This window comes from Felis catus, chromosome A1, assembly GCF_018350175.1.
Source record: "Felis catus isolate Fca126 chromosome A1, F.catus_Fca126_mat1.0, whole genome shotgun sequence".
Lineage (NCBI taxonomy): Eukaryota > Metazoa > Chordata > Mammalia > Carnivora > Felidae > Felis > Felis catus.
Window position 1 is genome coordinate 17297888 of NC_058368.1, and position 27201 is coordinate 17325088.

The following is a 27201-nucleotide window of genomic DNA, read 5'->3' on the forward strand; positions in this document are numbered from 1 at the left end:
AACCTTAGCTCTTCTTTGAATGACCCCAACTTGTTACCAAATTTAAAATAATCCCAAATAATTCTATAGATGTCAACTCTTTAATTAAAAAGGAATGCCACCATCCTCCTCCAGGCGTTAGGAAGATTTGCAACAGTACTTGTCCTCACAGATGCACTGATGCAGTAACAAATCATCACAACCATTATTTATTTAGTTTTACATAAGCCAACGTGACATTGAAGTTCCCTGAATTACCTATTTCTCACTACAAGCCGAACTGTATACATTCAGATTACAGCTTGTGTTTTTCTAAAGCAAATTCATTCACGGCCAATAAAATATTAATTAGGGAGAATGGCCCAACAATCCTCATATATTAAGGTGATACCCACAAAGAAAATAGAACTATAAGGAACACAAATAGTATAAGGAATCTGCAAGATTGGGGGGGGAGGGTAAATGTTCACAAATTCACCAGGTTTTAATCTAATTCAATTATTTTAAATTCTTTTTAAAGTGTATTTTTTATTTTAAGAAGAAAAGTGTTGTTGGGATGAGCACTGGAACCAATATTACACTGTATGTCAACTAACTAGGACTTAAATAAAAAACTTGAAACAAGAAAAGAAAGAAAAAAAGAAAGAAAGAAAGAAAGAAAGAAAGAAAGAAAGAAAGAAAGAAAGAAAAGCGTTGTTGAACATGCTATTCATATTTTGTGATACATCTTCATAGGAAGTTCCAATCTGGGCTGCAAAGTCAATCTTGAAACATACCTCATTTAAATAAAGTTATTTGGACTTCATGCCATAGTTAAAATCTTTGGGTATATTCCCTAACATTTCATATATATATTTTTTTTTCATTCTGGCATGACTACTTATAAAGTTCTGGCTTGGTGCTTAATCAGCTCCCTGGAAACACCAGGCTCACTTCCATCGTTCCTCTGTGGTTTTCCCATTTTGTCTTTTTGTCCTATTTCCCATTTTGTCCTATTTTGTCTTTTCAAAAGGGATAAACTTGAAAATTTAAAAATATTTGTCATAATTTGCCCCCTTCTCCTCTAGTGACCGGAGAAGTCTAGGTTGGTGCACCAATCCAGTCACTGTTATCTCAGATCCTTATATAAATCCTGTCCATAGAAAAGCTCGGTTTTTCTTTTTTTTAATCCAATATATCGGAGGCACAGATTGAAACCAGGAAAACAGACGGTCAGTGCCGGGGTATTATCCATATTTTTAGAACAGAGCTGGGGGCAAAAGTGGGAATTTTCTTCCTGAGTGTGCTTGCTTGCCTACCTCATTTCTCCTTCTCTTCCTGGCTCTTTACGGCTAGCCTCTGTTTGGGGCCCTGTGCCAAGTTCACATTCTGGTAATGTACACGTTCGAGTCTGCACGATCCACCTGTATGAGGAATCCAGTCCCATTTCTCACTCTCGTGATCCCTGTACCATATACATGAGGGAATCTTGTCCACTGAAGACAGCACAAATACTCATTCCCAGGTGTTCGGGGGTATCTTGTTTTGTAGAACTCTTAGAGTTTCCTTCGTCTCTACTCATCCGTCCTAACTTGGCCTTTACATAATTGATGCTAACTAGGAACCCTAAAAATAAGTTCAAATCTCTGGACTTTTTTCTTCATAACGACATCCCAGGACTGTTTGATTTTTTTGATGAGGCCTGTAAACAAGTTCCTAAGTAGAAAAAGAAACCTGGGCACTATCGAAGCTATCATATGTCTTCAGACTTTTCCCAAAGAAAGAGCGGCAATACCGTGTAGGTATGTTGACCACAACAAGAAATAAGGCTGTGGTCCAGATTTTGCCAAAACATATCAGAGTGTCCACATTTATATTCACGACACTCAAAATCATTTTTCTAGCCGCAATTCTCTCTAGAAATGACAGAGGCGAAGGGTGGGGACAGGCCGGTGGGTGGTGGTGGAAAGATGAAGTAAACCAATCATGGGATTCTTCTTCCAAGGAGTAAATGCTCTAGACTCCCTGGCCGACTAACCAAGAATAATGGTCTAGAGTAGGCAACAATTAGTGGGATGTCCCTCCTTAAAAACATCTCCTCTGGCAGAAGAATAATGTCAAAAAGCCCCTTATTTAGAAGAAACGTCGCAAAGATAAAATCATGCATATTTTAGGCCAAATAACTGAGTTAAGACAAGTTGTCCCATAGCTGACAATGTTTACGTACAGGGGTTTATAACTGAGGCTAGGAGGAAAGAAGGAAAATGCAGAGCTGAAGGGCCAACACGCAAGGAGTGAGGGCTTTAAATGGCCAGAAAGGGATCTGAGTACTCCAGAGAACGAGCGAAGGTGTGGAAGAGGAATTTACCAACACAGGAGGTGCACAAACCCTGCCTGTTTGGCAGTTGTGCCTGGGTCCTTGGTGGAAACCAGGGCAGAATTCCAAATACTGGCCAGGTGTAGCTTTCCATACGAGCTCAGATATCTTAATTCAGGCCTTGAGAGTGCAAGCTAGGGCAGTTCCGCCCATTTCCCTCGTTCAGATTCACTGAGTCCAGCTTCTGTGATGTCTATCAGGTATTTCCTGTTAGAGTCTCACCACCCACCGACCCTGACCCTCCCATACTGACACAGGGCAGTAAAAAAGGGAAGAAATATGGTGTTCCCCACATTTCATTCACTTTGTTATCGTTAGGTGCTAACACGTATTACGAGATTTTCCTCTCTTAAGAAACCATTTTGAGACTCTTCTATATTCCTCAAAGATCATTTTCTTCTTATTCTTTAAAGGGTTCTCATGATCTGGTTTTCTGTTTGTGTAAATTTTATCTTGTAAGGATTTTCAGTGTCAGTTTCCTGACGGCCCAAAGTGGATATATATGTATATGCGTATGTGTGTGTGTATAAAACATACACATACGCCTATACGTATATTCATTCGTTGCCCTAAATCTCCAGAGCACCTGGTATACATACAGTTCCATACATATATGACCCAGTAGTGGCGTTAATTAACATTTTCCATCTTCTTTCGGTTCTTCAGTGAATGAAAGATATTTTCCAGCAGAACTGGACAGCAACCAGTTGAGACGTGAGTCGTTGACTCAAAGATGTCTTTCTGCTCCCTTCTAAAATTGATGAGTGCCGAGCTACAGCATTTATCCCACTCTCATGGGAAGTAGTTACCGATCAGGGTGAGGAAGAAGTGCAGACTAGGGAACAATGTGCTTTCAGATTTTTTATCTGTTTATCAGCCTTAACGTTTTTGTTGCAGCATTATCCTCTTTCTAAAACCCGGCTTAGTCAGTTCTTCCCGTGCCGGTTGTTTTAATAGCTTCAGAAGCATTCTTTTTAGTAAGCCTTTAAATCCCTTATCAGAGCTGGGCAGATCATAGGGTTCAAATATCCACAGGGAGTAAGATCCAACTCAAAAAAATGGGAGGCTGACATGGCTCGTTGTACGTTGTTGGTGATTTCAGCTGCGTTTTTTGGAACTGGCCAAAATCCTAATCTTTGTCTCCTGTGACATCTGATCCCGCATTTGACTAATTAAAAAACATGGCTGGGACACTATCCTGTTCAACCACAAAAAAAGCAAAGCGTCTCCACCAATCCCTGTGGTCTCTCCGGAACAAGTATACCAGTAGTCCGTTGGGTTTATGTGAACTTAACTTTGGTTTTGTTGGTATTCTACGAGCTCATGTATTTACTTTGCCATTTAGATTAGGGAATGGAAGTGTCTTGAACCAGAATTTGTACAGCTGACAGAAAAAGGGGGAAATGACTTCATTTTATTGGTTTTGTTCCTCAAGACTATAAAATGCAATCCCAACTTTTGGTGTCAAATGTCTACAATTGAAAATTATATTACTTGGATGCGATTGATGCTGTACAAGCCTCTCTGCTCATATGTAGATTTTAAATGGTTTGTACCCAGACCCATCTTGTCCCAACGGACATTCTATAGGACAGAGTCTCACCCAGTACCTTGAAAACTGGGTTCCCTGGTGAGATGAGATTGGGTAGTGCCACATGCTCTATCCCTCCCATACATGCTTAGAGCACATTCCCTTATCGAAGTCACGAAGACATGTGAGAGTAAAGAATTCTGTATACATAGCTTAATCCCAGGACATTTCTCTTCTAGTTGACTCAGTGATTTTTTTTTTTTAATATCTAGGAACAGACAGGAAAAACAAGATTTGAAAAAACACATTTTGGGAAATGTTTTCCTAAATTGTTCAGTGGAAAACTACATAAATGGCTGTACGTTCTATATTTTTGGAGAACGTTTCAGACAATATTTTCATTCATTGTAAAAGCAAAAGTGAGGATCTGTGCGTGTGCACGTGCACATGTGTACATGTGTGCACCCTAGCACACACATGAATTGGATTATGCAGTGATTCTCCTTTCAGTTCTGGAAAGGCATGGAAAGCTGGATGGCCTGTATTCAGTGTCCAGGTTTGCCTTCCTACAATCACCACGGGAAGCCCTCCCATATCCTACTGTTCACTCAGAGGTGTTCTAGGGAAGCCTAATCTGCTGAAAAGCTCTGGAATGGAAATCATTACCCACATATTTGATTTCATACTAAAATCTAAATCATGCATGCACTGTCACTTTGACACAGTTTGGTGTGTCACAGTTTGGTGACAGTTTTTATCACAGGTTGGTGATTTCTCAAGATCCTCACTTCTGACTTCCCAGAGGATTAGCCACAAATTTTGACTGCACAGGAAAACGACTGGTTCAGCTACTTCCTGCAACAAGAACATAAAATCTTTGTCCTAGAAACTTCTCCACATCCATGATGGCTTTGAAACGTTCTGCATATTCATGTAAGAAGAGTCATGTTCGTCCTGGGACTACATGTATTATCAATTCATAAGAAAGCATGGAATTTACAAAGTCAGATAATATGTTTATGTTAAGTTGTATGTGTGTGTGTGTATACATATTATATATACATATATTATAATAATATAATATAACATAACATAATATGCATATTATACATATATGATAAGTCTACCAGAGTTTTTCCATAGCATGATTGACGTTTTGGGCCAGATCATTCTAATTCTTTTTGGTGGGGCAGAGGTCTGACTGTCCAGTGCATTTTTCAGTCCCTGCCTCCCTGTCTTCCACACACAAGGCACCACTGGCTAGGCACCTCTCCCTCCCCCTTATTAAGACAACCAAAAACATCTCCCAACATTGTCCAATGTACCCACAAGGGCAAAATCATGTAGTCCGCCAGCCCACCCCCAAACCGAGAACTACTTGTTTATATTATGACTTGTATGGTTTATCTTGGCCTAAAAGAATTTGTCAAATGGATCCTCACTTTCTTTTTAGGTTGAGATAGAGAGAGAGAGAGAGAGAGAGAGAGAGAGAGAGAGAGAGAAAGAAAGAGAGAGAGAAAGAGAGAGAAAGAAACTTCAGCCTGTGGATTTATACCAAATAGACACTTAGGTCCAAAATGCCCCCAAGAAATCTAGTCATTGTTTCTTTTTATTACTCAAAATAAATGAGCTCTTAAAGTACTTTACACCATTTTCTTAAGGACTAAAAACAGAAAAAAAAATTGTTAGAACTATCAGATTTTCTGCATATTTAAATAGGGCCTGAGTTTCCAACCCCTAAGTTCATGCCTAAATTGTAAGACCTTAAATAAAGGTTTTAGTTTCTCATCCTGATTTGTTATTATGAAAATTACTCATCAAGCTTGCTGGCAATGTATATTTAAAAGTTTTTAATGCAGAGGCACCTGGGTGACTCAGTCAGTTCAGCATCCGACTCTTGATTTCAGCTCAGGTCATGATCTTATGGTTCCTGAGTTCAAGTCCCACATCATCTCCGCACTGATAGTGTGGAGCCTGCTTGGGATTCTCACTCTCTGACCCTCCCCCGTTCAAGCTCACATTCTCTCAAAATAAATAAATTTAAAAAGTAAAAATTGTTTTAAAAAGTTTTTAACTGAGATGGCCATTGAAGGATCATTGAAATAACTTATCATTGCTACTAATAATGGCTTCTGATTTACAATAATACATTTTTCTCTCAGTAAAAAGAGTAATTCTCTTTAAACAGACAGAAGTAGCAAATTAAACACCCAACTCTTTCTCACCAGAAAGTTACATTTAGTTTGAAAGCAAGAGTATCCCAGTTGTAAATTATTTTGAAACACAATACAAAGTTTTCAGTTTTAAAAAGACATCAGGGTCTTTCTAAACCATACTTATAAAACTTTTTGTTAAAATTCAGTGAAAGATAGGGTCCTTCTTCTTTCTTGACTTCCATCCATCCAGAGTTAGTTGCCAAAAGAATTTTAATAAGAAGGAGTTATTTGATATGGCAGTTTGGCAAAAGCTATGTCCAATCTTCTAGTTCAAGTATTCATGATATTGGCTGTTTACGGTGGGCATCTTTGGTTAGGCATTTGATTTGTTCAAAGGTAAATTTTAATATTCTAAAGATTGCCATTTTATTGAGGAGAAGATTTTTATTTTTCTTACGGCAATATTTATAGACTCATTTGTATCATAATGCAAATTTTCTCTTCCCCTGGCAGAGCATCCATTTTGGGGAGCATTGGGGGGCTATTTGTGAATGGTATCTTTGATTCCTAGTCTCTGTTCATCCTAATGAATCCTGAAATAATTCTACCAAGTTAATATTTCTTTCTTTTTTTATTTTTAAACATTTTTATTCATTTTTTGAGAGACAGAGAGAAATAGAGCATGTGCTCTGAGAAAGCAGAGGGAGAGGGCAGAGAGAGGGAGACACAGAATCCGAAGCAGGCTTCAAGCTCTGAGCTGTCAGCATAGAGCCCGACGCGGGGCTCAAACTCACCAACCATGAGATCATGACCTGAGCCGAAGTCGGCCACTTAACTGACTGAGCCACCCAGGTGCCCCCCAAGTTAATATTTCTTAAGCAGAATTCAGATTATGTCTTTTTCTACCCGGTCATCAATCCCTCACTTTCCAGGTTATTTCCTCCTTCCCCACTTTGCTTCTGCAGACCCCACAGAGCTGAACGTTTACACACCTTGCTGTTCGACACCTGTTTTCTTGTGATTCCTTTCCCTTAAAGGGACACCGTCCTTTGAGGTCCCTCTTCCGTATCCCTCGTGGTTTACCTTACATTTTGTTTAATAACTAATGTAGGGTATTTGGTTTGCCTTCCGTACTAGAGTCTAAATCTTACAGAAGGGACTGTGTGTGAACCATCATTCTACTTAATAACTGTGCTGTGAGTCTGTTCAAAAACAAAACAAAACAAAACAAAAAACAAACAAACAAACAAAAACCACTGTTGTATTGCTGTATGTTGGCTGAATCTTTTTCCTACAAGGTTTCGTGCTCTAAGACCATACCAGCTTGTCTTTATGTTTATTGTGTTTTTTTTTTCTTTAGCAGCTAAATATTTAAAAGAATGGCTTTTATGTTAATCAGAGACAGTAAAATCACCAAAGAGGGCTCTATTTGTAGCACTGGAATAATTTTAAAGGGATCAGAGCAGTCACCAAAGGGTTTTGACTAATTAAATAATACACAAGTTAAGTACAAAAGCTAGCTTTGTAAAATTAATCTGAAATAAATGAAAAGAAAATGTGAAAAACAAACATACCGCGCTGAAGGCCTTCTACTTCATTCCCCACCGCCCCCCTCTCTCTCCCCTTCCTGCTTCCCTCCTTCCCTCTCTCCTTCCTTCCTTGACAGACCTCAAAGACAAGGCTTTTTTTAGCTTGTCACAGGAGCAATAGCCAGGAAACTAGACGTGATTCCACATATTTCTTTTAAATTTTAAGTCTAGAAATCTAAAACATCCAAACCTTGATTTTGTTTCTGAGAACAAATAGACCTAGGAACACGTGTCCCAACTCAAGATTTAAAAACAACAATAACAACAGACTAATTCTAAAGTATCTTTGGGGTGATCTCTGTTAGCTCCAATATTCTAGGATTCGGAGTTAAAATTTGCTCGTGATATTGTAATTCATAGAATGGCTATTATGCTGTCATTCCTTCTTGATCCCTCCTTCCCAGCCATTAAATTTAAATGTTTGTAGTAATAGAAACAACTCAGGTGAAAGGTTTCTTCTTGTTTTGTTTTGTTTTGTTTTGTTTTGTTTTGCTTTGTTTTTAACAGATCCAGGTACTTCTGGGATTTTATTCTCTTCTATATTTTTGTCTCAACGTGGATACAGCATTTTCCAACGATAATCCAAACTACAGCTCCAGCTGTAATCCCTGTTAATTGCAATGGCTGTGTGTGATGGTGATGTGCATGGTGCTGTTATACAAATAGGAATTAGAAAAACAACCGCACTTCACAGGGAATTAACTAAATGGTGCTGAACCGGTTACTCCGAGAGGTGCTGGGAGCACTCCTTTCATTTCCCCGTAGAGTTTCCATGGGGTGGGGGGAGATGTCTGGCGCCACAAAAGGAATTAGACTCTGGTTTGAACAGAGACCTTAAGGCTATTAAATTTATTTTAAGAATGTGTTGCCAGAGATCTAATAAATTTATATAATTTGTTGCTTCAGGCGGTGCACGCAAGAAGTCTTGCTGCACCAGGTGTTTTGTTTTGTATTTTTTCCTTTCCCCAGAGGCAGGAGAGGGTGTGGATCTTCTTGACAAAACTGAACTCAGCTTTTGATAGAGCAGTTATTGTTTCTGTGAAAGTACAGGGTTCGGGTTTCTTTTTTTTTTTTAATTCTATGTGTTAATGGGAAAAAATAGGATGGAAAGTTATTTCTGGGCTGCTTTAATGAGAAATAATTAAGTCCCCTTTAAAATTTTAATTTAAATTGTGTGTGTATATATATATATATATAATTTAAAATTTTAAATTTTATATATATTTCATACTATTTCATACTGTTTTAAGCACACAAGTTCTACGATCTTATGTTGAAGAATATATTTGAAATCATATCATAGTTTATTAAATAAAAAGTCCACCAGACTAGACCCGAAAACCCCTGGGAACTCACTCCTCTTCTGCACATGGCTGCTTGGTAATCTTGATGAAATCACAGCTTTCTGGATCTTGATAAAATTCGGCAGTGAGAAAATATGCAAATTTGCAGCCCAGGCCTCATTCTTGTTCCAAAATGCTTGCGGTTTATGGTTGTGTTGTTCATCTGCATAATGGCTTCTTGAATTAGTGTGTGTTCTTGTTTAAAATATGATATCACACTTTCATTTTTCAGAACAAAGTTTCCTTGGCCACGCAAAGTACAGCATTAAGATGACTAAGTTAGCTTTTAATTTAGATCGCACGTGATCATCTGATAACGTGCATGCTGTACATGAGAGCTTACCTTGCAATTATATGTTTGCTTTGTCCTTTGTCTTCTGTAGATGTACACCTGAATTCCTCATCCTGGCCGTGCATACCAACAGTGAAAGCATTCATTCCACTGGGTTTAAACTTCTAATTAAGAAAGCCAAGTATTGCACAGTTAAATCAAGTTTAGATTAAGGAAATATTTTTTTTTAAGCCTGAGGTTAGGAGGCTCCCTCTTTTTCTTTTTCTTTTTGTTACAGAGCCTGAAAGTAAGTTCTTTCCTTTGAGGCAGGGGTGGGGGAGGGGGAGGATGGGGTTGGGGGGAGGGGAACACGCCGAATGAAACCTGGAGGATGCCCACGGGCTCAGACTTGCCACTCTGGCCCAGATGTGGCCTGATGGAGCACATCATTCAGCCTGGAAGTGTTTTCCTACCAGCTTCCCCAACTTTTGGCTGTGTCCCCATATTCATTCATTAGCTTGTGTTAATTTTTCTAGGATTCAGTCTCAAATTTTTGGACACTGTCCTTTACACCCTTTGTTCTCCCACTTAATTCTTACCATTTGTCTGCCTCACTACTCATTAGCGTGAGAGGGTTTGCTGCCGGTGGTGGGAAACGCTCAGAACATCACATTTGCTTCTGTTCTATAGCACTCATTTATTAATTAAATTACAGCAAATGAAAATTAAGCTCGAGTCATCTGTAAATAGAATGCAGACCCAAATGAAGTAATCTGATTCCTCAGAGGAAGTACAAAATACCAGCAGGCTGGATGTGGATCCTAGATCTATGACACACCCGGCAAGTTAAAGCATATCATTTAGCCTGACGGTATTTTCTTCCTCCATAGAATGTAGAAATGCGTAATAGGCAGGGTTATTGTGACATGCGTTGAGATAATGTGTGTATTACCAAAATTACCTTGACTTCTTGGCCCCATTGTGTCCAGCCCGATTCTCCATGTAATTTCAGGGTCTCCAGTGCAGAGCTGACATTCAGCCCACTTATACCTGTGCTGGCGTGAGTTCCAGTTGTTTTTGGCCAGGATCTCCTGTGACTGGTCAGTGTTGTGCCAATGCTGGTCGCTCAAGCCCATGCTTCTGCTCAAGGGTCGGTGTTCACGAGAAGCTCAGTCCCACAGTGTTGCCATAGCTCTGCCTGGAATCCCAGTCCCTAGGTCCAGCCGCCCCAAGCTGGGACCTGCCTATGGCCCCAGGAGCCACCAGGAGTGGGCGCCAGAGCTCCGTGGTGAACTTTTCCCCGTGTTGTGTATCCAATGACCAGGATATCCAAAAGAGTGCTGCTTGGAACCTGGTACGAATGAGGGTGATCAGGTAACTCTTTCAATTTCCACTTACGGTTTTCTCTTTTCACGGGAACCAAACATTCATTTGGGAGCCCGGGCATGAATTAGAGATGAGTAACAAACACCCTTACGCTGTGCTCTGAATCTCTCCTTTTCTCTGATATTTAAGACTTTGTACAGAGTCTACGTCATTGTGCCTGACACATCCATCTATATTACAGTGAGTTCTCTCTCCAGTGGCTCCTTATAGCCCAAAAAAATCAGCCTGAATGAGGTCTGTTACTCCTGTTCCCCAAACAAGCATAAATAGGCATGAATCCCAGATGGGGGCTGTGCTTGAACCGATATCCCCAGGACAAATGAGTCTAAGATAATTAGAATCTAGCAGGATTAGGAGTTATTGTGCATCAGAACTCATCCCATGTGTATTATTTTCCTCTAGGTTAAAAATTATCAGGGCCCCTGGCTGGCTCAGTCGGTAGAGCATGAGACTCTTGATCTCCCGGCTGTGAGTTAGAGCCCCACGTTGAGCATGAGCCTACTTAAAAAAATTAGCCTATGAATTCTTGCTGTCCATTCTGATTGTGGCAGCATAGCCACGCAGGAGCCCGTATCCCCTTTACCCTTTACTGCTATTAGTGCTACTGGGTCCAGATGGCCAGGCTGCGCACCCGACAATGCACTGACGGCTCTTTTCCATTCACGCTCCTGATCACGTGCCAGGGAAAGGGTTGGCTAAAGGGAGGTGAAATGTGTGTGGAGGCAGAACACTTTTCCAATCCTTATGCTCCGTTTTATCTTGTCCCAGAAGGATGACTCATTGTAGCTTGTTTTGAGGCAATACAACTGATTTCTGTTATTTGCGGTAGTCATACTCTGTAAAATCACTGCCAATGCTGAGTGATAGCTCCTAGGAGAAACACAGAGTAAGGTTCCCCGTGAGCCTCTGGTCGCTACGTTTTATTATCCAATCAATATGTGACCTTGGTAGGTGTGTGTTTCTGTTTAAAGATACCTTATTTGGTACATGCTGTAGATTGATTAACAGTAAGCTCACAGCTAACAGCTCTATAACTTATATGTGAACAAGCTTACCTAACACGTGTATTTTTTCCGTAGGGCATCACAGCTTTCTTTGCTCAGGAACACTGAGCTGCGCTGTGGCGCTATGATTGTGTGATATTTTAATCAGTGAAATTACCAACACAAAGCACAAAAATGCGGAAGGGGCGGCACCAAGTAGGCTGTGAAAAGGACACTAGTTTACAGTATGAAACAAGAAGGCAGAGAATCTGGTGATGCAGATTCTTCCAAGCCACTCGGCAGGTGTCCACGAAGGAGCAAAAAGCCTGGCAAGTGCTGATTTTGGGGTCACAAATTAATTTTAGTGAGTGGACCAATTTGCGAATACAGAATCCAGGAATAATGAATGGGCATCAACTGTATATCAACCTCTGGTAGAGTACATGGGTAGGAATTCAGCTCTTTGGAATCTCATGTACACATATACCCATCATGGGTATGTGTACGCATCGTATACCCATCATGGGTATGTACTCAATGAAATCACGTTTCTAAGGAACAAAACTACATGTGGTAAAGTGAATTGTGATCTGGCTTCTAACGTGAATGTTGGTCTATTTGTCAGCTCCGTCTCTGCCTTCACCTTATCTGGCAACTTCTTTTTTTTGTTTAATTTTGTTTTACATTTTATTTATTTTTGAGAGAGAGAGAGAGAGAGAGAGAGAGCACAAGTGGGGGAGGGGCAGAGAGAGAGGGAGACACAGAATCCGGAGCAGGCTCCAGGCTCTGAGCTGTCAGCACAGAGCCTGACGCAGGGCTCTGTGAATCACGAGATCATGACCTGAGCCAAAGTCAAACGCTTAACCCACTGAGCCACCCAGGCGCCCCTGTCTGGCAATTTCTTATCTTTACATCCTACAGAAAAACGTGAACTAATCCATGCTTGAGCTTCATTCCCTGTAGTTCATGTGACAGTTACCAAGATATCTGGGCTGCATTTAGGTTTTGGTTATGAAAGATGAACTTATAGGTACCTTGCCTGAGAATAGCCTAAGAGACCACCATATATGACTGTGCATATCCAATAGAGGTCAACACGTGCTGTGTCTGTTTCTCTCCACCTTTGGGTCTTTGGCACACTACCTCTCTTTCTGTACGTTTCTCTATATAGTCTCTGTATTTGTGAACCTGATACTTTGTCCTGTGCTGCCTCTTTTTCAGAATGTCTAAGGCAGTGGGAATGCAGTGGCATGTGGGGGGGGCGGGGGGTGGCTGTACAGATGGAAGGAAGAAAATGATATATCAATGATCAAAAGTCACTATCGGACAAAAACAACCATTGGAATTATTAAATAGTCGACAAAAGTATAAAATCTATTGACCATTTTTCTGGGTCTGTCTCTCAGTTTTTCAGGAGCTCCGTGAGTCATACTAAGGCACAGCTGCCTTTAAGGTCCAGATTCTTCATCCCTGGGGTGGCCGGTCAGGCAGGATTGCCTCGAGGCAGGATTACACCCTTGGGGCAGATTTTAAAGCATGGAGATCACTTCCTCTTTTTCTTTACTATCCAATCACTTATACAAGAAGGCAAGGAAGTGAGTATTTAGTAAATGTCCCTAACTCCTACCAAACTGAATTCCCTGAAGTTTCCTTCTCACTGGATTTCTTATCTCCGTTCTTAGACTTAATCTTCCAGGAGCACCTTCCCCCAATCTCTGTGAATGTCCAAATACCACCCTGTACTTAAGGCCCCATTTAAACACTATTTCTTTTATGAACTTGTCTTTGATGCCCTCAGGTGAAAGCAGTCCTTCTCTCTGTGATCTCCCACAGCTCATTATCAGTGCCTCTCCCACAGCATTTATCAATCTTCAGCATATACACTTATCTATGTATTTATGCCATCTCCCATACTTGAATATCAGCTCCTGGGGGACTGCAGAGGGTGTGTTTCAAAGCCAAGTTGACTGCAGCTTTACCTCCAGGGTTTGCAGTAAACTGTGAAATCCACCTGACTAAAGGCTGGAGGACAGGGCTCCGGAAGCTCTCAAAGTTTCTCGTATGGAAGATTCTAAGGCAAAGTAAAGTTTAAAAGGTCATCCTAGCACAGAAATGAAACACAATAAATGCCTTATTTCAGTTTTAGTTTTTGATTTTCACTACAATGAATAACATAGATGTTGATGATAGCTGCATTGGTTGTTAACCACTGTTCTTGCCTTCTAAGAGAACAAGACTGCTTAAAAACCAAATTATCTAATTTTCGTAGTAAATTAGGTAATATTGTTGCCTTACTCTTTTCTAATATAAATGTCTATTTCTATTGCTGCTTTAAAGGACAATATCCAACTTTTAAAAATGGATTTGATTTTCAGTTCAGCTTTCAGTCTGAACCTTATTGAGGGCAAATGAAATTTTAGCAAGCTAGAAAAATCTAGCCAATAGAATTAGGTTCTATCAGTAATTAACTTTTGTCCAAGGAAAATATTTGTTAAAATATGTTTGAAAAAAAAAATCAAAGCTAAATGGGCACTTAGAAATTACCCTGATCAAGACAAGTCAGAGGTGTGAATAGTTTTATATTGAAGATGTATACTTTGTCTTTAGAAAAACCAGGCAGCTCTATGTTCTTAGGGAGGGCTAATTGAAGGTTGCAATTCTTTGTTATTCTAAAAAAAAAAAAAAAAAAAAACCTCTTGTGTTCCCATTGAAAAAGAAAATGAAGAACCCTAAAGACCAGCTGGAAAAGTTCAAAAGAGGTCTTTTCATCAAACCCTTAATGGCTTTAGTGTCAGGGTTTGGGGACAAAGCCTATGGGAGTGTGGTTATCAGCTGGCAGGCACCTGTTGTATGGATTTATGACACAGTTAGGGACTTTAGCTTGTCTCCAGTGACACGCTGAGACTCATTCTTTGTGCATCACAGATGACAGAGTCTGTTTTAGGAGCTGAAATAAGTAGCAAAATAATAAATTAAAATCAGAAATAAAAGTAAAATTAAATAGTAAAATAAGTAATAAGTGAAATTGAAGTGAAAAATTGTCAGTTTAAGTTAATTTCACATTCAGTAAGCAGCAGCTATTGGTATGAAAAGTATTAACATTTATTTCCCATATAGTAAGGTGCTAGAGGAGTTTATGTGGCATGTGATGAATGAATATATGTTGGGTCTTTTCATTCTTTGGATAAAATACAGAGTTCAGTTGTGCAAGGTCAGTTTTAATAAAAAGAATTACAGTAAACGGCAGCTTAGTTCCTCAGATCCCTGTACCTCTCCTGCATGAGAAGTAGTGCCTAAGGTTTTACAAATTCCAAAATGCAGTAGGATTCATATGCACAAAAATCAGAGGTTATGTAGCATTTAATTTATTCAGCATTAAGCTTTATACACTTAACTTCCTATTCTCTAGCAAGATATCTACTTAGAAAGCCCAGATTTAGAGTGAAAGCTAAGCATCTAAAACAATTACCTTAGACCATGTCACTGTCTCACAAAGCCAAGTTTCTCGGTACTGTTTCTGAATTTTATTTCAAACAAAATCTCAAAGCCGCAGACATATGAAATCCTGGCAAACTTGTTCAGCTGTGTGTCACCTGAAACCCTTGATTAACCAGTAACCTGGCACCTTCATCTTTCCGGAACATAAGCACCAACCCAATAATAAGTTTTATAAATTTGTAAGGAGAGATGAAGTTACCTGTTCCTAAGACCGTCCAAGCTATTTCATAATGCAATGGAAGGGTTAAACGGGCCTGGAGTCATCAGTAACCCCTGGAGGTGTCATTGAGATAAATACAAATCCCAGCGATTCACATTCATGGGTAATCATTTAAAGCCTTTACACAGTGTTTAAGAATAGAAGTAGGCAGATCATTTCAGAAAGGGCGTTATTAAAAACAATTCCTTTTTTTGTAATATAAGAAAAAGACTCAGTACTGAAAGAGTTATGTTACATTTGTGCAGGACATGGATATTGCCTGAGAAGTGAAGCACTACTGAATTTCTTTCAACGGAGACGTTAGAGTGTCTTAATTCATTTAGTAGGTGTTTCTGTCACAGTTAAGCACAATGGGCTGGATCATGTGTTGCAATCAGGACAGACCAAATGAACAGACACAAAAGTAGACATATATAGGATATGAGGTTATGGAAAGCACTGTGGAGAAAAATTAATCAGAATAAAGGGCCTAGAGCATGCTGCGGTTTGCACTAGGGCTCACTGTTTTATACAGAGTGTGAAGGGAAGGCCTCCTTGACTCAGTATTCTTAAAACATGTAATATTTAGAAGTGTGATGTTTTCTGGAATATTTAAGGAGAGGATTAGAATCAGATCTCACAATTAGCTAAAAAGTGCCAAAAAATTTAGAGAAATAGAGAAACTGTGTTTAGTGATGTCTTCTTGGATATAGGGGAAAGAGATAGGAATAAAATATTCAGAACTGTCGACTAAAATTCATTTGTTGAGCACAAGAGTTACTAAAGAGGTCAGGTGTTATTAGTTACAAGTCAAAACTGAAGTATGTGCTTTGTGTAAGCTGAAAACTCTTATGAATAAAAAAGGAATAAAACAAGCAGGAGTCACAAATTAGCCACTCTAGTCCTAAAAATCATACTTATGACACAGATTTCTTCAATCCTCATTGTGTTGCAGACACTACTTGGAACTTGGAGACTAGGATGAATTTGACCAGCACCTGTCCCGAGGAGGTCAGACAGTTAGAAGAAGCACACACAAGCATGCAGATAAATAATTACAATTATTGTGGGGCACCCAAGTGGCTCAGTTGGTTAAGTGTCGGACTCTTGGTTTCCACTTAGGTCACGATCTCAAGGTTTTGTGGGTTTGGGGCTCCTGGGTGTCTCAGTCGGTTAAGCGTCCGACTTCGGCTCAGATCATGATCTCACGGTTTGTGAGTTTGAGCCCTGCATTGGGCTCTGTGTTGACAGCTCAGAGCCTGGAGCCTGCTTCAGATTCTGTGTCTCCCTCTCTGCACCCCCCCCCCCCCGGCTTTGTTCAGAAAACACTGAGAAGTTGGGTGTGCCTGGATGTTTCTGTATAGAAGGCTGGAGATGTTAGGATGAAGAAGGAATGGCTTGGTAGAGCCTGACAAGAAGTACAAGAAGTTTGGAATAAAATCTGGCCCGTGACGGAGCCACAATGTAAATGAGAAGGAAGAGAGAAGTGTGGCACAAAGATGTTTTCCTGTAATAATTAGTTGAAAGATCAGAAATATTTTATGTGTTAGTGCAAGTGATCAAATGTTATTCTAGTCTTATCTGTTACATTCTATGAGAAATGTTCCAAGTAACAGAACACAAACACAAGAGCTTAAAAAATCTTTAAATATCTTTAAAGGCAATAAAACCAAGGGTTGGCAATAGTAAAAGAATGAATGGCCACTCTGACTCCCCGACAAAAATTAGTATAATGTAGTACAATTATTTAATTTGTACAATTAAGCAAGATGAGGGGATGCCTGCTAACGTGCAAAACCGCAGAGGAATCTGTGAGTGAATCACACCCAGATGAGAGGCTGGAGTCGGCGCCGGAGAGGCTTCATGAAGGAGGTGGTTAAGGGAGACTTCGAGGAGTGGAAAATGTGAGCAGAAGAATGATGGGCCATCATTTTAGGCCAGAGGACAGAGGGGACAGGAGGAGTGGCTGAGGCTGGCAAATCCATGGGGCAGCGGGCTCTTGGCTGGATCTGGGAGTGAGCGAGTGCATCAGGGATAAGACAGGGTAGGTCAAGGCCAAACTGGAAATCCGCAAGGAAGGCCTGCCTTGACGCCTGCGGCAGCTGGCGGGAACCAGGCAGAGGGGAGCCAGGCGCAAGGGGACTTCGGACGGATTACCGGGAGTCCGGCAGGGGGCGCGTGGGGGCTGGATGTGAGCATGCGCGGTGGGGGGGGGGGGGGGGACCAGCGAGCTAACTTTTGTGGGATGATGCAATCGATGCGCCACAGCGTGCCGCGCGCCTGCGTGGGTCATCTCCCTTCGTTCTCACGCCGGACGCAGGCGTTAATATTACCTTCCCTTGACTCCCCACATGAGGAAGCAGAGGTCTAGGGAAGAAATTTGCTGAAAGTCAGCAGATGAAAAACGAAGTAGGCCTTACACTTCAGGCCCCAGCCGTGGGCTCTCCTCGCGAAGACGGCACCGTGTGCAGGAGATGGTAGGCATGATACGTTCCTAAGGACAAAATGGATGAACTTCCTGCCCTCTGATCTATTTATATTTGTAAAAATTAACCAAAACATGGAAAGGTCCATAGTCCTGTCCATGTAACACACGAAGGAGGTCCACATCTGTGATGCCTCATTTTACGTAGCTTCGACATTCACAGCTTCAACGCCTTGCGTTTCTGTCTTTAGGTGTTTTAAGTTTTCCACTAAGAATGTCACATTTATTGTTCAATGGCCCAATAGTATCTCATTGATTTGATGCACCCCCAAAACTCAAAAGTTGTTTTGGTTTGGGTGCCTATTATAGAAAATATTGAAATGAAGGATTCCTTACAAATATCTTTTTGCTTCTCTTGAAGCAAGAATTCACAGAAGGACTTACAAGATCAAACGGTACGAACCGAACAGCTTTTTGTCTCTTGCCTGCATTTTGCCATGTAGCTGCCTGAAAGGCTCGTGCTAATTTACAATTCAAACAGCAATAAACAGCAAAACCAATTTCCCTATATAATCTCTGCTGCACTTGGTATTTTCTCTTTCGTCTTCAGTACATGTTGGTTGATAACTCAAAGTCACTGCAACTTTTCTTCTTAAAAATTTCTGGCAGAGATGGACGTTTTTTCATGTGCTTGTTCAGTCGCTATGTTTCTCCTTGTGCAGATTTTTTGCCCTCCGTCTATTGAAATCATGATGTTTTCCTGTTTCGTTTCTCCTTCTCTAGAGTAGCTCTCTCTACGTGAACTCAGAAAAGAAGAAATTAGAATTAAAATGGTGCCTCTAGCTGTGTTTGTTACTTGGGCTTTTTTTCCACCCTCTTCCAGAAAGACTTAAAAGAAATTACCAATGCCTTTGTTTATAAACTTCACTTTACTCTGAAATAATTGGTGTAGATCAAAGGAAATGGAAGGATACTGCAGAGTGATCAGCTGATAACCATTTCTCCTTTCATTTTCCTTGCCTAGAGCTTTCACATTAGAGAGATCACACACAGTTTGTTTTCTCCTGATAGGCAGCCAGCTCCATTTTGGTGGGGAGGTGGGAGGAGAGAGCCTTATCTTGAGAACAGAATGGAATCAATGAAAAGAGCTGTCTGTTTGCTCTAAAGAATGGAGTGGAGTATAGTGGGGAAGGGAGGCGGAGAAGGGATATTTGTTTTTTCTTAAGTGGTTATAATTAAAGCCTTCCATCCAATTGCTCGGTGAACCAGAAAGAGGTATTTGTGAAGTTGTATGTGTGTTTTTAACATCCAAATGAGCCTTGAAGCCTTCTTTATAGAAGGAAACTTGCTCTCCAGCGGCACCTTGTGGAACGTGGGTCGTCCTGCAACTTGGATAGTTGTACGTTTAAAGAAAATTGCTGCTAGTAGTTGTGTGGTTCTTCCCCATTACCCACTTTGCCTTCTAAAGATCAAGGGATTTTGTGAAGGATGTCAGCTATTGAATGTCTGTACAACAATCGCTGAACAGTAAGCTGGTCTCCAGGTATGTATTATGGAGTTGCATGTCAAACCAAGTGGTTATAATGATTCTTAATGTTGTATCATCCAAATACTCTGTGGAAATTTTAGGGCCATTCATTCAAGAAAGTACTAATTTGGGGGCTTTAAATTTTTGTTTTCTAGGTGGAAACAAATTAACCAAACAGCATTTTCGTCTGAATTGGGCATGGATCTCGTTTGAAAAGGAATATTACCTGATCAATGAGGATTCCAAATTTCTAGATGTCGTTCTTAAACGCAGAGGTTACTTGGGAGAGACTTCATTTATAAGTAAGTTTAATCGACATTTCTGTTCCCAAATCCCCCTTTGTTCCTAGCAAATGTCCATAATTTTACAATGATTAAAATATGTTTAGTTTACTGCTCTAGTTTTAAAGTTTAAGGAGATGTTGACATTTAAAGGTTCTTTGACTGCTTCAGAAACATGCCAAGAGTTTTGTGTCAAAGCTAAATCATAGAGACAAAGGCTATAAAAATAGGAAATGTGTAACCGAATATATATATACCTCTTCAAACCTTCTACCTACATATGATCTTTCTCTGATATAAATAACTTCATAAAAATGGCGGTAATCGCTCATAGGTTAAAATTTTTTAAATATCAATAGATCTTAGAAGAGGTTTAGGGGAATGTGTAATCTAACCATAGTACAAAACTCTGCAGAAATGCCAGTGTAAAATATATAGGAGGGCAACTTTAATAATAAGGGGTGAAAAACTATTCAGTAATCTATTAGACATTGATGTGTAATTTACTATTTGTTGCATTTGAATGCTCTGGTAGGTCACAAAAAGTCCAAGACCCCCGACTCTACATAAAAGCTCTACTTAAAAGGTGCACATTGTGACTTTTCTTCAGAACCAATGCTCAGGCGTTAAATATAATCATTTTCTGCTGCTTTACTCTTTGAAATAAAACTGAAAGTCAAAAGCAAAGACTAAAGCCTTTTTACAAGTCCAGTTCAAACTAACATATAACATCTAGGCTGATAGAATTTTCATGAGGTAAAAGAGCTTTCACTGAGTGAGAATATCAGCTAAGATAGGAATCTAGGAAAATGTTGGCAATGAAAAATAAAAGCTTGCTAATCCTGTGTTTGTCTGCAAAACAATTACTTGAAATTTTACTGGCCCATGAAATTCAAAAGGCATTAAAGAGTAGGTCCCTATACACACACACACACACACACACACACACACACGTACACACACATACCACACACAATACCTTTGCCACAGCCACAATCTGCCCCCACCAGGCTCCCCCCTGATATTTGGATGCTGGGTATTAATTACTCCTTATTTTTAAAAAAATTTTTTTTTCAACGTTAATTTATTTTTGGGACAGAGAGAGACAGAGCATGGACGGGGAAGGGGCAGAGAGAGAGGGAGACACAGAATCAGAAACAGGCTCCAGGCTCCCAGCCATCAGCCCAGAGCCTGACGCGGGGCTCGAACTCACGGACCGCGAGATCATGACCTGGCTGAAGTCGGACGCTTAACCGACTGTGCCACCCAGGCGCCCCTATTACTCCTTATTTTTAAAGTGCTTTTTGTTTTGGGGGCACCTGGGTGGCTCTGTCGGTTGAGTGTCTGGCTTCAGGTCATGATCTCATGGGCCGTGAGTTTGAGCCCCGTATTCAACTCTCTGCTATCACCACAGAGCCCACTTTGGATCCTCTGTCTCCTTCTCTCTGCCCCTCCCCTGCTCATACTCACTCTCTCTCTCTCTGTGTGTGTGTCTCTCAAAAATAAATAAACAATAAAATTTTTTTTTTAAGTGCTTTTTGTTTTTTAAGCATGTAAGAGGGATTTTCACACCACTCTCTGCTGACCCCGTCAGGTTATTGGCTCCAGGGTAGCTGGTCCACCTGCGGACCTTGTGCTGCTCTGTTTCCGTCTTTTTTTTTTCAATTTTTTTTAATGTTTATTTATTTTTGACAGAGAGAGAGAGAGAGAGAGAGAGAGCGCGCGCGCGCGCGCGCGCGCATGAGCGGGGGAGGGGCAGAGAGAGAGGGAGGCACAGAATCCCAAACAGGCTCCAGGCTCACCTGTCAGCACAGAGCCCAACACGGGGCTCGAACTCACAGATCGTGAGATCATGACCTGAGCCGAAGTCAGATGTTCAAACGACTGAGCCACCCAGGCGCCCCCCCCCCCTTTTTTTTCATGTTTTGCTCTGCTTCCGTCTTGATTTGCACATGCCTCCTCTTGGCTGCCATTTACACTCTCTTTGTCTAACCTTCTAAAGCATAGTGAATGCTCTTGGTGCTCTCTCTCTTTGGAAGCATGTTTTCTTTGCACACACACGCGTGCTCTGCAGATCAGGAATCTGATCCTGTCTTACTTATTGTCCGTGAGAGATTAGCCTTAACTGGACTTTGTGCTTGAAAGTATGCGGGAAATAATAACTGAGACACAGAGAACCTCAGCAATTCTTAAGGATGCCTTTATCTATCTGCATTTTGCCAGAATTCCTGGTGGGTATGTTTAATTACTCACTTCCACTGAAAGTAATGGGAAAGTTAATGGTTGAAAGATATTTTTAAAGCTATCTTTTCGCATTTTTCTCTTCATTTTCTTTTTTAAAGCCGAATCCTAAAATGTCAAACAAGGGCTGTTTTTTTCTCCTAGCATTATTTTTTCAGCGAACTATGATTTCCTGCATGTGGAGATGAGCACCAGCCATTCTACAAAGGTTCTTTAGCTCTACTTGGTTAACCTCACACGTTACTTAGTAACCTGGGGAGATAGGAAGTTGGAAAGACTTCTGTGTGTGGCCCACACCCATCAATCATTGAAGAGATAATAGACTTCAAGCTGGGAGGGAGAATGGAAGTCAGATTAAAGAGGAGGGAAGCCTGGAAGAAGTTCTACAATGAATGTGTTTCATGTTACTGTTTCCTGAAACCTCCACTGTCACTTACAAGCTTCTAGAATTAGATCGTTTGCATGATATCTAGAGGCAGACTATCACTTAAGTTCAGGAGGCCATGGATCACATGAAATTTATATGTGTTTTCTCAGAGATGATTATTAATTTTGTAACCAGTATAATCCATTAACAAATTAAATATGTGTTTGCATTTCATAAGAGTATTGGAATTTCAAAGATCTTACTGCTACCAGCTATTGTGAATTTACTAAATAAAAGATACTTCGTTAGGCACACTAAGTACGTTACCTTGGTCTTTTTCTCCTTACGACTTACTTCACTCGCTAATTCAACCTCACATTTTCTTGAGTGGCTTACTCAGTGCCGGCCACTGTGTTACATACTGGACTATGAAGTGACAATAATGATGGCTAAAATGTATTGAGTTCTTCTTATGTGCCAGCCCCAGTTCCCAATACCTTACATCGTCAACCCTGTGAGAGGAGTGTCATTATATCCCCCATGATGCAGGTAAAGAAACAGAGAGGTTGTCATCCTCCCAAAGCTACTAAGGAGCAGAGCTGAGATTTGGCCCCAGGGGTAACTTTCCTAACTACCACACTATGGTGCTTCTGAAATCCCCCATAACAGAGGAAGTTCATTACCTGCCTGTGGTCCCATGGCCACCACGTGGCCAAGGTAGGATATGATCTGTTCTCTCATTCCAAAAGTGCCTTGCTTACCCTCCATGCCATTTTTCCACACCAGAGGAAGAGCTGCAATTGTGGTTTTGCTTAGTAAATCAAAGGAATATGGTTTGTCTAATAATTAGTTCTCTTTGAAAAAATGAAAGCATAAACTTAAGCCCAATTTATAAGCTTTTTGAGTTCTAGAATTCTTTTTGCCCCATCTAATGATGTTATTTATAATAGGTATGATTTACCAGCTGAGTATTTGTATCTCCAATTAAGAGCATGTTTTCAACGTTGTGTGTACTTTGCTGTCTCATCTACCATGTTAGATTAAAGCGTGGACTAATCTGTGTCCTCCACAGTCTACACACCATTTCTTCATCCTTTGTTAAAATGGGCACCTAGGGGGCGCCTGGGTGGCTCTGTCGGTTAAGCGTCCAACTTCAGCTCAGGTCATGATCTCGTGGTTCTTGAGTTCAAGCTCCGCCTCGGGCTCTGTGCTGACAGCTCAGAGCCTGGATCCTGCTTCAATTCTGTGTCTCCCTCTCTCTCTCTCTCCCTCCCCACTCACACTCTGTCTCTCTCCCTCTCTCAAAAATAAATAACCATTAAAAAAAAAATTTTTTAGGGGTGCCTGGGTGGCTCAGTTGGTTAAGCGTCCAACTTCGGCTCAGGTCATGATCTCACAGTCCATGAATTCAAGCCCCGCATCAGGCTCTGTGCTGACAGCTCAGAGCCTGGAGCCTGCTTCAGATTCTGTGTCTCCCTCTCTCTCTGCCCCTCCCCTGCTCATGCTCTGTCTCTCTCTGTCTCAAAAATAAAAACATTAAAAAAATTTTTTCTTTAATTATAAAAAAATGGGCACCTATGTAAAGGGCCCTATGGAGGTATGAAATATTTAGTATGTGTCCACCTACCCTCAGGTTTAATGCATCTAAGATTTACCTGGATCCTGCTAAAACGTTGATTCTGATTCAGTGGGTCTGGGGTAAGGCCTGGAATTCTGCATTTCTAACAAGCTTTCAGATGTTGTTTATGCTGCTGGTCCATGGATAGTAAGTAACTGTATCCTGTAGCAGGATAGACTAACACTACACTCAGAGTAGGTACTGTGTGTTAATTATAAAAAGGAAATCTTTATTTTTGACCCAAAGCAAGTTTAGTATTCCATCTAAGTCTTATTTTACCCTCTAAAAATATGACACATCCTTAATTTTACCTCATGTTTGAGAGGTGTAAGTCTTTTTTCACAAAATAGACGTCCATTCCTCTTTGCTTGGCAAATCAACAATCTTGCCTATTTATAATTTACATCCAATCAGGAATGTTTTATAAAGTCCATCTAAAAAAATTATATGTGTTTTTAGCAGCAACCATGAAATTTGGTACGACAGTCTACATTTTATCAGGTTGGATAACTTGATTATCACTTAGTAAGGATGACTAGTTGGAACTAGTAGACATTCTTTGTATTATACTCATTCCTTTTTTTAAATATTCTTTTATTTACTTTTGAGAGAGAGAGTGCACATGGGAGAGGGACAGAGAGAGAAGGAGAGAGAGAATCCTAAGCAGGCTCCACACTATCAGTGCGGAGGTCGATGCGGGGCTTGAACCCACGAACAGGGAGATCATGACCTGAGCTGAAATCAAGAGTCCGAAGAGTCGGACGCTTAACCGACTGAGCGGCCCTATACTCATTCCTTTTTATTTTTAAACTGCCTTTTGAATCTCTAAGAAAATAATGCATTGCTGGTGAAACAAAACAAAAGTGGTTATCAGAGAGCAAAGAGCAAATTCTTCTGCTGGCCCATGCCACTGTGGATAGATGGGTCAATGAGCAGCATGTGTGCTGGAACCTCACAGAGAATGATTCCTCTCATCATCCATTACCTTGGCAGTGAATCATGGCGGACCCAAGAGGTGTTGACAACCTGTCTGTGTGCGTTAGGAACCAGAGAGCTAACGGGAAGTCTGCAACATTCAACAGGATACGTAGTGCTGGAATGCCTGGTTCTGTGCCCTTTTTCCTCCTGATATTAAAAAATCATGTTTTACCTACTATTGAAAAAAAATGAGATATTTTTATCTCAGTTGCTTCTAAGAGCTATAAGACAAAAATATTTTATTAAAAAAATTTTTTTAACATTTATTTATCTTTGAGAGACAGAGAGAAACAAAGCAGGGGAGGGACAGAGAGAGGGAGACACAGAATCTGAAGCAGGCTCCAGGCTCTGAACTGTCAGCACAGAGCCCGATGCAGGGCTCAAACCCAGGAACCGTGAGATCATGACCTGAACTAAAGTCAGACGCTTAACCGACTGAGCCACCCAGGGGCCCCAAGACAAAAATATTTTAATGAAATATTTATTTTCGTTGTCATTTTAAGATGAAACTAACAGATGAAAATATTCAGATTCTTCTGACGTAAGCACCATTATTTAAAAATAAGGTAACTTTTTCAATTAAATAAGAAATGCTACAAACACTTTATTTTCAGGCTTAATTCTAATAGTCACAAGATTTTATTTCCCCCCCTTTTAAAGCTGTCTTTCCTACAGATTTTTCTCAAAATGCCAATATTTAAAGAAATTTACTTGAAAATTATTCTTTTTAATGTTTTTTTGAGCGAGACAGACAGAGCATGAACAGGGGGCAGGGGGGAAACAGAGAGAGAAGGAGACATAGAATCTGAAGGTGACTCCAGACTCCAAGCTGTCGGTGCGGAGACCGACACAAGGCTCAAACTCACAACCATGAAATCATGACCTGAGCCAAAGTCAGACGCTTAACTGACTGAGCCACCCAGATGCCCCTATCTGAAAATTATTCTATTAACATGGCTCATTAGAAGTTTTGATTCAGCACTTAAGGATATACTAGTACAAGTACAAAGTAGAACAAGTACTAACTGCAATTTATAATTTTTCGATGACATTGGATTTGTTAACTGTTGACTGTTTATAGATAACCTGTGACTTGAGAACATGGTATAGTGATGGTGAAGATCCTCTTGTAATGTAGTGAGAGACTCAGAGGTCCTTCAGCCTTCCCAGCTAACTGCAGTTGACCTTGAGTTGAACCATCAGAGTGAGCCCGACATACTGCTCATAGCAACCACATATATTTAGCTCTCCAATTCTGTTCACATGGTTTCATGGAATTCTGAAGTGTTACACACACACACACACACACACACACACAAACCTGGATGTGGTCATATTGACAATCACTGAATTATATTCTTTTAAGGATCTTAGTCCCAGTAAATGTGGAGAGAATATTGTAATTTTTTTTATTATTGGCCATTTACAACCTTGATTATCAAAGAATTCTTGACTCACAGAGTTCCTTATTTTCTAGTTAGAGAATTTTTCTTATTTTTTATCATATGGCACATGCAGTATAACACATGTAAAAGTAAAAGTGAAGCGTTTTTTGGGGCACCTGGGTGCCTCAGTAGGTTAAGCCTCTGACTTTGGTTCAGGCCATGATCTTGCAGTTCATGAGTTCGAGCCCCGCATCGGGCTCTGTGCGGACAGCTCAGAGTCTAGAGCCTGCTTCGGATTCTGTGTCTCCCTCTCTCTTTCTGCCTCTCCCCCACTCATGCTCTGTCTGTCTCTCTCTCTCTCAAAAATAAACAAACATTAAAAAAAATTTAAAAAGTGAAGAGCTTTTAAGACTGAATGAACTGTAGGAATAAGAATATTTGCAACATGAATATTAATTTACTGAGTCTTGCTTTACAAGAGGTTCTAACACAAACACAGTTCAAAGAATATATAGCAAAACCATCATGAGGTAAGAATAGAACAGAATCATGAACCCCCAATACCTACAGTAGAACCCTTTTACTGTGGCACCTGTACCCCAATCGTCCAGCTCGTGGAATCAAAGCTGGACGTAGTGGCAGGCAGAATAAATAACACACAAAAGGTTAACGACAAGGCAAACTTTAATAATCCAATTAAAAATGAAGCTAAGAAAATGATACCATGTTTTTGTGAAGGTATCGGCACAAGAGATGGGACTGCAGAAAAAGACAAAGACTTCAAGGGCAAAGCACAGAAACAAGTGCAGTTCAACCCAGGCCAGACCAGGGCCACCTGGAGAGTGCGGATCATGAGCGATGGAGAACACGAGCAGTCGGAGACCTTCCAGGTGGTTCTCTCAGAGCCTGTGCTGGCTGCTCTGGAATTCCCTGCAGTGACCACGGTGGAGATTGTTGACCCTGGAGATGGTGAGAGCTGTCGCCTTGTTTGTCTCGTCGCTGTTGGGTTTTTAATGACAAAATACCTTATAAAGGAAGTTTTAAATTCAGTGTTTGGACTTGCTATGGGGGGAATGTTCTAGACTAA

The 27201-nt window shown here is 40.5% G+C and overlaps 1 protein-coding gene across 5 annotated transcripts in view; it reads left to right on the forward strand.

Annotated features, from left to right (window-relative positions):
* The window catches only part of FREM2 (FRAS1 related extracellular matrix 2), a 165040-nt gene that overhangs the window by 54084 nt on the left and 83755 nt on the right, over positions 1–27201 (forward strand). For all 5 annotated transcript variants that reach the window (XM_003980340.6, XM_045052296.1, XM_023250973.2 and 2 more), the window contains exons 3-4: positions 19400–19546; positions 26853–27083. In XM_003980340.6, coding sequence (XP_003980389.2) covers positions 19400–19546; positions 26853–27083 — 378 coding nt within the window. The remainder of the gene's footprint in view (positions 1–19399; positions 19547–26852; positions 27084–27201) is intronic.